The 15433-nt window shown below is 44.0% G+C and overlaps 1 protein-coding gene across 19 annotated transcripts in view; it reads left to right on the forward strand.

Annotated features, from left to right (window-relative positions):
• MADD (MAP kinase activating death domain) overlaps positions 1 to 15433 on the forward strand; it is a 126513-nt gene that overhangs the window by 43809 nt on the left and 67271 nt on the right. For 12 of the 19 annotated variants that reach the window (XM_084632721.1, XM_084632726.1, XM_084632728.1 and 9 more), the window contains 10 exons: positions 393 to 628; positions 1055 to 1211; positions 3353 to 3456; positions 4113 to 4306; positions 6093 to 6370; positions 7014 to 7153; positions 9719 to 9820; positions 12415 to 12517; positions 13256 to 13442; positions 13697 to 13847. In XM_084632721.1, the coding sequence (XP_084488847.1) occupies positions 393 to 628; positions 1055 to 1211; positions 3353 to 3456; positions 4113 to 4306; positions 6093 to 6370; positions 7014 to 7153; positions 9719 to 9820; positions 12415 to 12517; positions 13256 to 13442; positions 13697 to 13847 (1652 nt within the window). Of the gene's footprint in view, positions 1 to 392; positions 629 to 1054; positions 1212 to 3352; positions 3457 to 4112; positions 4307 to 6092; positions 6371 to 7013; positions 7154 to 9718; positions 9821 to 10630; positions 10670 to 11901; positions 11962 to 12414; positions 12518 to 13255; positions 13443 to 13696; positions 13848 to 15433 lie in introns of all 19 variants that reach the window. The other 7 variants (XM_084632720.1, XM_084632723.1, XM_084632716.1 and 4 more) reach the window with 2 other exon arrangements.

Genomic DNA, 15433 nt, shown 5'->3' on the forward strand with positions numbered 1-15433 from the left:
TCCACCGGTCATATTCACTGTAAGAAATGTAATCCCCAGAAACCTGTCTTCTTATTAGCAATTCTACTGGCTGGTATAACGGATGATCAATCATGAAGGGGCTTCTTTGCCAGAAGCAGTTGGTTGGGCTGACAAGCCTTGTGTGAGTTGGGTTTACAAAGCACCTGCTGTGAGGGAAAGGAAAGTTAAACCAAAGCAGTTTCTCGAGAAAACCCCTTTTCCCAGTGAGAGTCACACTTCCCATTCCTATCTTGTATCACCCTTCCCTTTGGGAAACACTCCTGGGTGGAAATGTTGCCTGTTGTGTAACATTTAAAGGCCCTGTGTGTCCCCCCTCGCCTTTTGAGGTTCCATGTCTGCATCTGACATATTACCATCTGTTTTCTTCTTAGGGTTGCTATGGTGAGATTCTTCAACTCACCAAACGTTTTGCAGGGTTTCCAGATGCACACCCGCACCCTTCGCCTCTTCCCCCGGCCTGTGGTGGCCTTTCAGGCCAATTCTTTTCTTGCATCTAGGCCAAAGCAGACAGCTTTCGCAGACAAGCTGTCTAGGACACAAGCAGTGGAATACTTCGGAGAGTGGTCTCTCAACCCAACTAACTATGCTTTTCAAAGGATCCACAACAGTAAGTCCTGGTCCTGCCTTTCCCCTCACCCTCTCTAATTCAGAAGCTTCTAATATGAAGACACTGCTGGGAAAGAAGTTGGCTAGTCAACACACCGTTCCAGCAATGGAGCCTATTCTTGCTGTGGAAGGGACCTTCTTTTCCAGTAAGGGTCCTTGAAATGAGTCTTGAACTGAAACCTCCTTGTCCCAATTGGTTGTGGGTTTCTGTTGAATTATTGTCATTGTTATCCTCCCTCTGTTGTTTGTTTCACCTATTTGTGTCTTGTCTCTGTAAGCTCCTCAGGACAGGGACTCTCTGTTCCTATGTGGTTTTATAGTGCCTAGCACAATGAGGCCTCATTTAATCAGGGCCTCTCTGTGTTGCCATAATACAAATAACGAAGTTCATTTAACTCTCCTTTTTCCTGTTTTTTTTTCTTTGCAGACATGTTCGACCCAGCCCTGATTGGTGACAAACCAAAATGGTATGCTCACCAGCTTCAACCAATCCACTACCGTGTCTATGATAGCAATTCGCAGCTGGCTGAGGCATTGAGTGTCCCCACAGAGAAGGAAACAGATTCTGAACCTACTGATGACAGGTTGGTGGGGAACATGACACTATTGAGTTACTAACTAAAGGTCATTGTAAATGTTCTGGTCATCTCTTGCTTTGCCATTGCAACCTGTTTCTCTGACCTCAAAGATTCCCACCTTGTTTCTTCAGTCTATAAAACGCACTGCTGCTAAAGTAATTTTTCTTCACTGCTCTGACTGTGTCACAGCTGCCTCCGATTCCCTTCTTTGGCTTTCATAAACTCTTCATCTTCAAGCTTTTTTTTTTTAACATCACTCTGCCTTTGCCTCTGATTCGTCCTACTCCCTTTGGTCCACTTGGATTTCTAAACTCCCTTTTGCCATGCTCCTCTCTTTGCTTTCTTCCATGCTGCCCTTTGCTCATGGATTGTCCTTTCTCCCTTATTGCAACAAGTATCCCTCCTTTCTTTCAAATCCCTCCTCAAAACACAAAGCTACATGAAGCCTCTCAATGCTAATCTACCGCTTAGGAAGAACTATTCATGAATTTAGTAAAACATAAATAGCTGCAGCCCTTCTGAGTGGTGATTCTATCCCAGCCCCCAAAGCTGTGTCTCTGCTCTGTTGTTTTTTGTTTGTCTTTCAGCTTGCAAACTCTTCAGAGCAGGACCTTGTCTGTTCTCTACATTCTGTGCAGCACCAAGCACATTAACGGGAGTAGTCTGTTATTAGCCAAGCAAGGAAGGGCTTTGTGCTTTCTGATTCCCTTATGCTTTCCCCTCCTCTCTCCTGAAAGCTCAAACACTCCTCCATGGCTACAAGTGCTCAGTTCACTGCACTTTGATGAGGGCCAGTGAGTTGCTCTTCACATCTTCTCTTCACCTACCCCAGAATTTTTAAATGTGCTTGTGAAAGGGTCTCAGGGGTGCATCCTGGACTGTGGGACTGCTGAGACCCCAAACCCACCAACCTTGGTTGTCTCTCACACCGTGATGCTGATGTCAAGCTACGAACCTCTGATACATACTGCACTTACACAGAATCCACAGGCAGGGACACACACAATTGAGTTACACTGAGTGATCTCCTAGCCACTCATGAACCATCAATAGAGAGGCTCCAGCCAATTCCCTCCATCTCTACACCCCAAAACTGTACTGTCTTCACTGATCAAGGCCCGTTAGGCAGTGCAAGTTCATTAAGTAGTTTGCCACTCTCTCAATGTGGAATGGACACACACTAGCCTTTGTAAATTGAGTTGAGATGTCCCAAGCACTTCAACCAAAACACACTGTTTTAGGAAAAATATAAAACAGATTTATTAACTACAGAAAGATAGGGATTTTTAAGTGATTATACGTAGCAAGCTTAGAGATCAAAGTTGGTTACTTAAGAAATAAAAATAAATTTGCAATCTAAATTCTACAAATTATGCAGGATTTGAATCAAGCAGTATCTTACCATGACAGATGGCACAAGCAGGTTACAGTTCCTCATTACACAGGCTCAGACCACCCTTCCCCAGTTCAGTTTTTGTCTTCCAGATGTTCTTCCAGATGTTGAGTTGGGAGCATGGGAGGAGAGAGGCCAAATGATGATGATACTTCCCTTCTTTTATCTTTTCTTCCAGCTTGCTGGAAAGTTCTTTGCTGTGACATGGAGATCAGGCAGTCCCCATTTGTCAAGCAGTCTCCATTGCATACGTGCTCTTTCTGAGAAGTCTCTGGGATGGCCATTGAGAGAGTGGATTCCCTTTAAAGGGCCATCAGCACATCTGGCAGCTCCTTTGTAGCAATTGAAAGGTTGGCTGTGGGCATCTCCCAACCTCACTGTATATTTCAGTAACACATATAGCAGTGCTTCATAACTTCACATATAATGATAGCACATACAATCCAACAGGATATTAATGTTCAACAGATCAAGAATTTTAAAACGATACCTCACAAGGCATACTTTATATGACAGTGGTGAATATGAGGGTTCCAGGGTGCTACTCTGAGGTGCAAAGTGTCTCAGTGTGCTCTCTTAAAAATTTGCCTCCACCTCCGGCTTGTGGCCAGCAAAGCTGCTATGACCCTTTCAGAGGGATCAGTGCAGCATGAGCCTTGGAAAGGCCATAAAGCAGTGCTGATGATCCATACCTTGTAGCATCCAGTTCCTGTGTTGCTGTTTGGCTGCCTCTCATCTCTCTCTCTCATCCTAGTGGTAGCGACAGCATGGATTATGACGACTCAAGTTCTTCCTACTCCTCCCTTGGTGACTTTGTCAGCGAGATGATGAAATGTAACATTAATGGCGATACCCCAAGTGAGTAATTAACCTCCTAAGCTGCACTTTCATTGGGCCTGTATGGACCTTCCATCCCCATTCACCTGCACTTTGAGAAAGTTGCCTCTTCTAAATCTTTCATTCAGAGTGAGAGGCAGGTAGATTATGGTCTGCTCTTATGTAGAAGAGAGACTCTCAGCCTATTCTGCTGCAGCCTGGGACAGTCAGAGGAAGAAACTTTCTCCTTTCTGTAAGCATCACTCTCCAAAAGATCTTTAGGAGAGAGGAATGAACTGAACGTAGTATTGGTGACAGGAGCTAGTTTAACAACCCAGGAAACTAAAGTGCTCTATCCACAGAAGATGTGCAGCATGGGCACCAGTAGTGCAAGCTTCCCCCTACCTCACAGTACCCAATCAGTGCTCATCAGCCCTGACCAGAAAGAACCATTTTTAGTAGAGAGCGAAGAGAGAATTGTCTATGGCTTCTGATGAGGCTGCCAACAAGAGTTTCTGTTGGGATAGTAGTTTTTCCTTCCTTAAGAAACTGTTATTGAAACCCCAACTCATTTCCCATGTTGGACAATAAAACACTGAGCAGTTTTTGTTCATTAATGAGATGGGAAGTTGTTACTGTGCATTAGGCAAGAGGCTGGAGTAGTGAGGAGTCTCTAATGCCTGGTGTTGTGTTTGCAGATGTTGATCCTCTGACACATGCAGCCCTGGGTGATGCCAGTGAGGTGGAGTTTGATGACTTCCAGGAATATTCAGGGGATCTGGATGTGCAGGCTCTGGACAGTGAAAGCTCCCAGGACAACAACCAGCCTCGCTCGAGTTCCAGCACTACAGCCAGTAGCAGCCCCAGCACTGTCATCCATGGGGTGAATCATGTGTGTACTAGGACTATTGCACACACAAGCTCAGGCACAGGGTGCTAGGACTGGGAGTCTAGGCAAATGGGATTGGGATGAGGGTGACTCCTGCTAAATGGACTTGGGTAGATGAATTTCTCACCCTTTTCATAGACAAAGCTGAGTTTGCTTGCAGAATTATGTTCTCCAGAAATGTTTCCTTTCAGTACAAGTCCTGTATTTCCTATCCCTATCAGCCCGTGGTCAGGAATGAGGCACCAAGCCTTATAGCTGAGAGAGTAAGTTCCCTCACCCCTCTGGCACTGTGTGGGGTTGGTTCGGGGAATGGGAGAACTGGTATGGCAAAATTATGGAGCCAGTAGGTAGAGGGTAGACAGTGAAGAAGGTATATATGTGTTTCAGTCAGACACCCAATATAGAATCACAATATATACGCATATTTTGAATGAACTACTCCCATGATAAGGTTCATACTATTTTATACTTGTAAGTGGTAGTAATTTAATGGTAATTTCATCCATATCGGTAACTCATATTCTTGTATTTGCTGGACAAATACCAGCTAAATAAAAATCCCTCAACGGGGGTTGGCATTTAAGGCTGTAGTGAGTGGGGATACCACAGGGGTCTAGAAGACTTTGTAAATTTAAATATGATCAGATTTTGTGGGGAACACTAAGTGGGAGAAGTGGCAAACACACAGAACAGAAGCAGGCTTAGCAGTGAGCTGGAGATGCTGGGATGGTGATGGCTACAGGTTCAGAGATGAGGTAGTATAAACGATGCTCTCAAGGATGGGGAGCATGGACACAAACTGGGAGGATCTCTGGAAAACAGTGAGTCTCAGACATCAAGGGGCGATAGGAAACTTTAATAATCAGTTGGATCTCTGGGCAAATAGAATATAAAACTAAGGAGGCAACTTCGCTGCTTTCTGTAGACCTGGAGCAGCCACCCCTGAATAGCAGGTACAACTCTGCCCATGGAGAGAAAATATAATGATGACAAAGGTCCTGGGAGAGACTGAGGGAGGAGCTGCTTTTGCATAGTCTGATGAAAATGAAAAAGAGCAAACTTGCCAGGGGAGTGGAGAAAACAAGAGCAGGAAGTTATCCCCGTTACCGTGCGATAGTGGGATACAGAGCAATTAGCCTAAAACAGAGGGAATATTTAATGATAAGATTTGTTGGGCAGCGGAATAAAGCTCCAGAAAGGCAATCAAGGCACCATTACTGCAGATCTTAAAGCCCAGGTTAGAGGATTTGGTAGTGGGAATGGCATGCAGACTCCCTCAGAATGCCTGGCCTGAGAAGGTTTTTCTCCTCTATCCCAGGGGCGGCCAGCCTGAGAAGGAGCCAGAATTTATCAATGTACATTGCCAAAGAGCCACAGTAATATGTCAGCAGCCCCCCATCAGCTCCCCCACCCTGCTCCCAGCGCCTCCTGCCCCCTGGCAGCCCCGCTGATCAGCACCTCCTGATCAGCTGTTTCGTGGCGTGCAGGAGGCTCTGGGGTCAAGGGGGGAGGAGCGAAGGCATGGCAGGCTCGGGGAGGGGGCCAAAGGGGTGGAGTGGGGGCAGGGCCTGTGGCAGAGCCAGGGGTTGAGCAGTGAGCATCCCCCAGCACATTGGAAAGTTGGCGCCTGTAGCTCCAGCCCCGGAGTCAGTGCCTGTACAAGGAGACACATCTTAACTTCTGAAGAGAGACACATGTGGCTCCGGAGCCACCGGTTGGCCACCCCTGCTCTATCCTATAGTTCTATGGGAGTGTGCATTGATAAAGTGATGAATTGGTTGGTCCACAGGAGTCAGCAGATTCAGCGGAGATGGAGGAGAAGATGATTGCTGAGTTTTCAAATCACCTTCCCTCTTTGCCGCTGCAACCAAACTTCCCCAAGATGAATCTGGAACGTCGTGAGAGTGAAAGCCCAGCTGGCAGCATGAGCTCCGTGGAGGGAATGGTGAAGAAACGAGAGTATGATAATCCATACTTTGAACCACAGTATGGGTTTCCTACTGAGGAAGAGGATGAAGAGGAAGAGAGCTACACCCCAAGATTCAACCAGGATCTGACTGGGAATCGGTAAGGTTCCCACATTACTTGCTCTTCAGTAAAGGCGTGGTGAGGTTAAATTTGTTAGTTCCAGTACTTCGGTGTTTAGCATTCTTTTCCTCAGGAATCTCCTACATCCCAGACATGTCCTGATAGTCTCGCCAGTTGGTGATGAGCAGCTGCGGCCCCTCCTGGCTGGGCACAGACGCTAACTGCAGACTTATGTTTAAATCTGGGGGACTGACACAATTATTGACATTTTCCTGAAAGTGTTCTAGGATGTCATCCTTAGATATTGGTTGCAGGAACTTGCAAATCTCCAGTGATGATTGGGATATGAACACTTGCCTCACTGAATCAAGAGGCATTGCGCTCAGATACCATAGTGATGGGTGATCTTATTTAGGGGGAAAAAAAAAAAAAGCTAAAAAGCTCAGGGTTCTTATGAGCACAGAGACATTATGATGTGCCCTCCTGGCACGTAATAGAAACATAAACATGGATATACTTGTGCCTCATGTTTCCTGTATTTAACCCCAGTTTGGTCATACTGCTGTGGAATGGGTCCTAGAGGCTGTCTGAGTGTGGGAGATCCCTGCTGTTGGATTTAATGGCAGCTGGAGTCTGTACTGGGGTGTGAATAACAGCTGAACTTTTTTTTTTTTTTTTCCAGGTCACAGAAGCTACTACGTCCTAACAGTTTAAAGCTGGCCAATGACTCTGATGCGGAGTCAGACTCACGGGGCAGCTCTCCAAATTCCACCATCTCCAACAACAGCAGCGAAGGTTTTGGGGGCCTTATGTCTTTTGCCAGTATGTACCATTGCCTCCTCTAAACTGGTTTTAATGATTCTACCTTAGTGTTTGTGGAGAGGAATGGAAGTGGGGAGGGGAGAGAGCAATTTGAAACTTCCCCAAGATGGCAGCTTAGCTGTCAATCTCTCACCAGCTCTGCCACAGGTCATTCTGGGAGTCACAGGACCTGTTAACCTTCCAGTGCCCTATATACTCTGCAGTAATATGGGCCTACATTCTGTAGAAAGGGCCTTGGATTCTTTAGTGCTCTGGTGTAGCAGACTGGAAATTATGAGGCAGCTTCATTTAAATTTTAAAAATTGAGGTATTTAGATAATTTATTTTCTATATTGAAACAGGTAATCAATGCAGTTTCCTGCCGTGTTGTTTATTTCAATATTCAATTTCTTTACCCTGCCCCAACACATACAGTTTTTAATATCTTGCAGATTTTTCTCTTGACATGTAACTGAATATTATAAGTTTTCAGGGGTAAAGTAGAAGCAGAGCAAGAAGGTAGTTGGGGCCTTTGACACTTAGAGGAACAGAGGAGGTAGTTTGGAATAGTGGGATAAACACGTTACCTTGATATTTCTGCTAAAATGATTAACAGTTAAATAGCTATGTGTTCTGATACCATGGTGACTGGTGCAGCATAAGAACAGCCATACTGGGTCAGACCAAAGGTCCATCTAGCCCAGTATCCTGTCTTCCGACAGTGGCCAGTGCCAGGTACCCCAGAGGGAATGAACAGCACAGGTAATCATCAAGTGATCTATTCCCTGTTGCCCATTCCCAGCTTCTAGCAAACAGAGGCTAGGGACTCCATCCCTGCCCATCCTGTCTAATAGCCATTGATGGAACTATCCTCCATGAACTTATCTAGTTCTTTTTTGGACCTTGTTATAGTCTTGGACTTCAGAACATCTTCTGACAAAGAGTTCCACATGTTGATTGTGTGTTGTGTGAAGAAATACTTCCTTTTGTTTGTTTAAAACCTGCTGCCTGTTAATTTCATTTGGTGACCCCTAGTTCTTGTGTTATGAGAAGAAGTAAATAACGCTTCTTATTTACTTTCTCCACACCTGTCATGATTTTATAGACTTCTATCATATCCCCCTTTAGTCATCTCTTGTCCAAGCTGAAAAATATCAATCTTATTCATCTTTCCTCTTACGGAAGCTGTTCCATACCCGTAATCATTTTTGTTGCCTTTTTCTGAACCTTTTCCAATTCCAGTCTATCTCTTTGAGATGGGCTGACCACATCTGCATGCAGTATTCAAGGTGTGGGCATACCATGGATTTATAGAGAGGCACTATGATATTTTCAGTCTTATTATTAATCCCTTTCTTAATGATTCTCAACATTGTTAGCTTTTTTTGACTGCTGCTGCACATGAAGTGGATGTTTTCAGAGAACTATCCACAATGACTCCAAGATCTCTCTCTCAAGTGGTAGCAGCTAATTTAGACCCCATCATTTTATATGTAGTGTGGGAATTATGTTTTCCAATGTGCATTACTTTGCATTTATCAACATTGAATTTCATCTGCCATTTTGTTCCTCAGTCACCCAGTTTTGTGAGATCCCTTTGTAGCTCTTCACAGTCTGCTTTGGACTTAACTATCTTGAATAGTTTTGTATCGTCTCCAAATTTTGCCACCTCACTGCTTATCAATTTTTCCAGATCCATAGCACTCGTCCCAGTACAGACCTCTGAGGGACACCACTATTGACCTCTCTCCATTCTGAGAACTGACTATTTATTCCTACCTTTTGTTTACTATCTTTTAACCAATCCATGAGAGGATCTTTCCTTTAAGACTTTAAATAGAATAAAATAGTGAACTGTTGATCTTTAAATGATCATCTTTTCAGGGCCTTTAACTGCTCTGCTCATATGAATGGGGTTGTTTCAGACTATCTGCAGAATGGGACAGATGGCAGTGCTGTGGTTACACTCAGTCATGTTTTCAAGGATTTTTTTGGTTTGTTTTTTTTACTACCTACAAGTGCTAGAAACACAATTTTTAAAAAAATGGAAAGCTCAGATTCTGGAGCACAATTCTGTGACAAGAATGGATTCCATAGCAGATTCCAGAGTCACAGAGTACATGAGGCCCTGCTCATAGTCCCCATCTCAGGATTGCATGTTTTTATGATCATTTTGGAATTCTGTTCTCTCAAGTGGTACCAAGTAAATTACTCAAGGTAGAAAATCAAGTTTGGAAGCATTGAAGACACAATCTGGTGTCTCTAAACCTAGGGTAGAAAGTGGGATATTACTATACCAAAGTGATTTGCAGCAACAGCAAGGTGCTCGGATACCATGGCTTATGAGCATAGTATAAAAAATAGGATTTTTACAGACTTTAAAAAAATCCGACTTTTAGCAGGAAAGGGTTAAACTGTAAGCGGGAGCATGTTTGGTTTTTTGGGACACAAGGGAATATAGAGGGTTAATCCAATAGTGGGGATGTAGAGCTACTGAGATCTTGATAAAAGCATGAATTGCAGGAAGAGTGAGGGGAGAGTGTATGTTGAGCACGAGACATTTGATTGTTTCACCTTCTGTTGTAGGCAGCCTGTACAGGAACCACAGCACAAGTTTCAGTTTGTCCAACTTAGCCCTACCAACCAAAGCTGGGAGAGACAAGAACACTCCCTTCCCCAGCCTGAAAGGTAACCACTTCCTCCCCTTGCCTGCTATTGCCTTTGCAATGCTTCTGGCTACCAAGCAGTCCAAGGATTCACCCTCAAAACAGATTTTGGGGATGTAAGACATTCCGGGGATTTGGATCCGTGTTCATCTTGGATAGTTCTTTGATTTTTCTCATTAGGACTTCTTCCCATCACTTGGGGTGTTTTGTGGGATGGAGAGGTTTCCTTGCCTATGCTATGTTCGTGTGCTTTAGTAGTTAGAGTAGGGGACTCTGGGAATCAGGACTTCTGGGTTCTACTCCTCCTCTACCACTAACTTGCTATATAGATTTGGGGAAGTCACTTTAGCACTGTCCCAGTTTCCCCATTTGTAAAATGGAGATAATGCTCACCTACTTCCCATGGAGATTATGGGGCTTAAATAATGTTTGTAAAGTGTTCTTTCAGTTTTCAGATCAAAAATCTCCTAAAGAGAGGCAAAATATTAGCACAGTAGCTCTCATTCAGGAGTGAAGATTTGACCCTAAGCTCCTGGATACAGCTGTAAGCAGAGTACTTCCTTCTCCCTTGCAATGCATTAAGACAATATGGACTGGAGACTGGAGAAATTATTACACTAGGGAATTGCCCCAGCATGGCTAACCCTGGAGGTGGTTATTGATAACAGAAGGGGGATCAGGGCTTCTCATTATTTTTTGCATTGAGATCTTTCAGTTGCTGAGCTGGGCAAAGGATTTGTTTGCTTTTTAAGTTCTTCTATATCATTAGAATTTATTGTTTTGTTTTAATTCGTTGATTTTATTTTTCCCCTCATCATTTTCATCGGTAAAGATTACTTTAATCTGGAAGTGGGAAGGGATTTGAATGAAGGTTGGTATAACATTTTGCTGACCTTTGACCTTGTAGTAACAGAGGCCAAAAGTTGGGTTTTGTGTGTTAACTTCCATTTTTGTTTGTGAACTGAGAAATCCTGATCTGGGTGTAAAATGAGGAGAGGTGGGGCTGGGCTGGTGGAAATGTTAGGGGAGATTTTATACAATTACTTTCTGGGAATCCACATTCTACCCATTGGCTGTATTCCCACATGCAATTGTGAAGGGTAGGAAGCATGGCTGGGGTGGGCAGTGTACAAGAATGTTGTCTTAGTTAAACTTGCTATTGATTCCACACATTGGAAAAAAACAGTGATGGGTTTTACCATACCATGTTCATACTTTGCCTCTCATCTCCTGCAGTTTGTTCCCTTCTTTTCTTGACAGCTATAACTCTACGGGTATGTCTGCACAGCCCACAGCAGCAAGCCTCTCAGCCCAGATCAAAGACTTTTAAAACAGCTGAGTCGAAAACACTTCGAAGGTGCTGCTCGGGCTGGGGCTCGAGCTCTGAAGCCCATTCCCATGCTTAGGCCTTTAGAGCTTGAGCTCCAGCCTGAGCAGCAACTTCGAAGCGCTGTCTACACAGCTATTTTTAGAGGACTAGTGCGAGCCTTGGTAACCAAGTCTATTAACCTGGGCTGAGAGGCTCGTTGTTGGGGGCAGTATAGACATGCCCATCAGGACCTTTGGTGTGAGTGTTGAAACATAAGGAAGGGCTTTCTCTAGCCTGTAGTTCAGTCCATTTGCGCATGTATAGATGCTCGTGTGTGTGTAAATGCTGGCCTGGGTGAAGTTTCCCTTGCGCATGTGATTTGTTTTAAATTGCTGAATAACTCTTGCACTTCCTGAGTGTGTGTTTGTAACTCTAAGGGAAGATGATGCTGGGATTGTTCCTCTGTAACTTCCATTTCATCACTGCTCCATGAGCTCTTTCCACCCCTTTCTTTAGTTTTTGTTTCATACACATCTCTTCACTTTCTCAATTGGGCAGATGTTTTTGATAGTGCCGGTGAAATGGAAGGTGCTGTACATTGGCCCTGAAATTTGGCCAATCTGTTTCATAAATTTGGCTGGCCCAATGCTCTCTTTGGAACCCTTCCTACTGTAGTGTCACTTGGGTTTGATTTTGAGGGAGGGTTGGGAGGAAGCTGGTTACTAACTTAGGCTTTTGGTTGGAGATGGTGGAGATTTTGTAGTACACTACTAATTGTGTATTTTGTGTCCCAGTATTTGGGTTAAATACTATAATGGAGATTATTACTGAAGCTGGCTCTGTAAACAATGAAGGTGGGTTCCCTACAGCATGAGCTGTGCATGATGTAACAACTCCCAGCATCCTCTGTGCCTGCCTTTTGGGCTAACTTTCTCACTGGGTAACCAGTATCACATGATCTATACTAGTCACCCCTTAATGCATTGAGCTTTTACACATACTGTGTCTAATTCAAAGATGGTTTTTGTGGTGGAACTGCATGCAGAGCGGCCAAGCTTCTCTTGCCCTTCACCTCCAGCTTCCATTACCATCTTTTCTCTTTCTGCATTGTTCCCATTACTGTTTTCTGCCCATGTGTGATGCTAGAATACGGTATATGCTGTTGCTTTTCTGAGTTTCCATTTTGTCTGAAGTCTATTATCTGTAATTTAACTGGAGCATTAGCTGACTTTAATGTCTCTTTCTGCCATGGGTGTGGATTGCCTTTTTGATGACTGTTCTCTCATCCTGTCTCCTTTCCCATACAGGGAACAGAAGGGCCCTGGTGGATCAGAAGTCTTCAGTTATTAAGCACAGCCCAACAGTGAAGAGGGAATCTCCATCACCTCAGGGGCGAACCAGCAATTCCAGGTAAAAATACTTGTCCTGACTTTTCTGCATACATATGGATGGTAGGGCAGTTCCAGACTCCCTGTGAAAAAGTCTGTATCAGATTAGCTATTGAATACAAAGCTATATTTCTGTGCTAGTTGCCTTTGGGAAGTGTATACACCTTGAAGTTTGAGACTTTCAGAAGATGCTTTCACACAGGAAGTCTGAAGGTATTGATGGCCTTAGTTTATGCTCAAATCTGTATATTTTTGAGAGCTCTCAGAGGCCTCATCTCTTTCAGAATGGGCTCCTAGAGGTTTCTGATTCCTGAATTAAGTGCTAAATTAAGGAATGAGTCACCTTTTATAGACCATTTGTCTCGGTCCTGAGAATTGAAAAGCATTGACAGATCTACTGGACTCTTCTTGTTCCCTTTGTTGCTCCTGTTTAAATGCAGTTGGATTAGGTTAGATGCTACAGTAGTGTAGTCAGACTGTATTACGGGTGTATGTTAGATCCTGCAGCAGAATAGCTAGCAGCAGACAAATTGCTTTGAGCAGTTCAGTGGGGACAGTTACTATAGTACACAGATTGGACTGAACGTAGTTAGGTTAGCAGTATGTTGAACCAGGTTTAGATTCACCACTTGTAAGCTTAGTTTTTACATGGAACGAGTTTGTACAGTTGTCTAGGCCAGGTCACCCCATATGCGTACAGATCCCATGTACCTAGGTGTAACTGCTTTCTGCCTGTTACTCCCGTCTCTCCATCCTGCAGTGAAAACCAACAATTCCTGAAGGAGGTTGTGCACAATGTTCTTGATGGGCAGGGCGTTGGGTGGCTGAACATGAAGAGAGTCCGGCGTCTATTGGAGAGTGAACAGCTCCGCGTCTTTGTACTAAGCAAACTGAACCGCACCATCCAGTCAGAGGAGGATGCTCAGCAGGATGCCATCCAGGACATGGTCAGTGCTCCATTCCCTCACATTACTCAGACTAGTTCATGCCCAGGTTTGATTAGTTGAGGGTGTTCTGAGGCAATATCTTAGATTACTCCTAAACCCTGATAGTAGAAAATGGTTTCTGTGCAACGGGTTATTGATCTGCGAACCCCTGCTAGAGTGAGTGAGTGTGTGTGTGTGTGTGTCTGTCTGTGTGTTCATGCTGGGATGAATTTCTCATGTGTGAAGCATCCTTACTGCCCAGGTTCTCATTGCAGGAAATCAACCGCAAGGTTTACAAAGGGATGCTGGACTTGCTGAAATGCACTGTGTCAAGTCTGGAGCAGTCGTATGCAAACGCTGGCTTGGGAGGCATGGCCAGTGTCTTTGGCCTACTGGAGATAGCGCACACTCACTATTATAACAAAGGTAACATGTCCGCGTGTAGTGCACAGGAGCATGCAGGGTCACGGTTCTGGAGTTAGCTTTTGTGTGCGTCTGTGTATCATGAATGTCTTTTTATAGCCTTGAGGTGCGTAGGTGCTGTACCATAATTACTAAAAACATACTGCACTTGAAACAACACTTTCTTGCCTAATACATCCAACTCGCCAAATCAAAATTATCTCCAATGCTTGACTGAACACACAAGTTGTGCAACCTGATCTAAAGACTGGGGCTCTGAGAGACAAACATAAAGTGTGAGTTCCAAAAGTGGGGGCCTTCAGCTAAGAATGCCCTATCCACATCCTCAGAGAGTTGAATTCCAGGCAGACACCTCTCATTGGACCACAGCTTGAATGACTGGATATAAGAGGTAGTGTCTCTAACTAGGTCTCAGATCATACCAGGCTTTAGAGACTCTAATGCAGGGGTTCTCAAACTGCGGGTCGGGACCCCTCAGGGGGTCGCAAGGTTATTACATGGTGGGTCGTGAGCTGTCAGCCTCCACCCCCAAACCCTGCTTTACATCCAGCATTTATAATGGTATTAAATATATTAAAAGTGTTTTTAATTTATGGGGGGAGGTTGCACTCAGAGGCTTGCTATTTGAAAGGGGTCACCAGTACACAAGTTTGAGAACCACTGCTCTAATGAACACCTTGAATTACATCTGGAACTGAGTAAGTAGCCAGTACTATGTGCAGAGCACAGTGTAATGTGTTTACATGGACTCACCCCACTCACAAGATAGGCAACTATGTTTCGTGCCAGCAGAAACTTCCAGAAGCTTACTGAAATAAAGTTTATTAATCCAGCTTGGAGGGGAAGGGACCTGCATGACACTGACAAAGTGTAGCTGTGACAAATGCCCGGACAGATGGGGAAAAATCACTATAAACCAGCACTATCTGTAGATGCAGGAGCAGTGAATGATCCTTCAGTTCCATGTGGCTATGCACCTACAGGAAAAAGTAGCACTTACCACCAAGTGAAAGGGCAGGTACAGTCTGCTTCCATTCTTCTATATGAGCCTTTCTCCCTCATCTCACCAGCATCGTTTTGATCTAGTCCAAATTCAGTCTTAACCATTTGCTCCCATCAAGGTCCAAGCCTCAGTTAGGCCCTGAGAAAGCACAAAGGGAATTGGTATGTGATAAAAAGGTGACTGTGCTTAATGTTGTTCTATGTGTTGGTGGTGCGGCTGACGAAATTGAAATAGAGGAACAAACTCACATTTAACATCACCCTGTGTCTGAAATCTGATAGGGTTTTTTTTTATGTTGTTTTTAAATTATCCTGCTGCTGCTGCTTTTCTTTCTTTTTTTTTTTTACCACCAAATTAACATCAGCAATTTGGATTTGGGTATTCTTTTTCCGGGGACTTGATTTCATTGTTGGTACCATCACCAAACACAAAGAAAAATCTTTAAAACATTTGTTAAATGCACATAAAATATAAAAAAGTTAAAACATTCAAAACTTAAAAGATTAAACCTCCCTTTTAGCAGTTTCCCTTATTTTTGCTCTCTTTGTGTAGAGACTTTTAAAGGGAAAACTCTTACTTGACAGTA

Source organism: Lepidochelys olivacea (assembly GCF_965140295.1).
Source record: "Lepidochelys olivacea isolate rLepOli2 genome assembly, chromosome: 6".
Lineage (NCBI taxonomy): Eukaryota > Metazoa > Chordata > Testudines > Cheloniidae > Lepidochelys > Lepidochelys olivacea.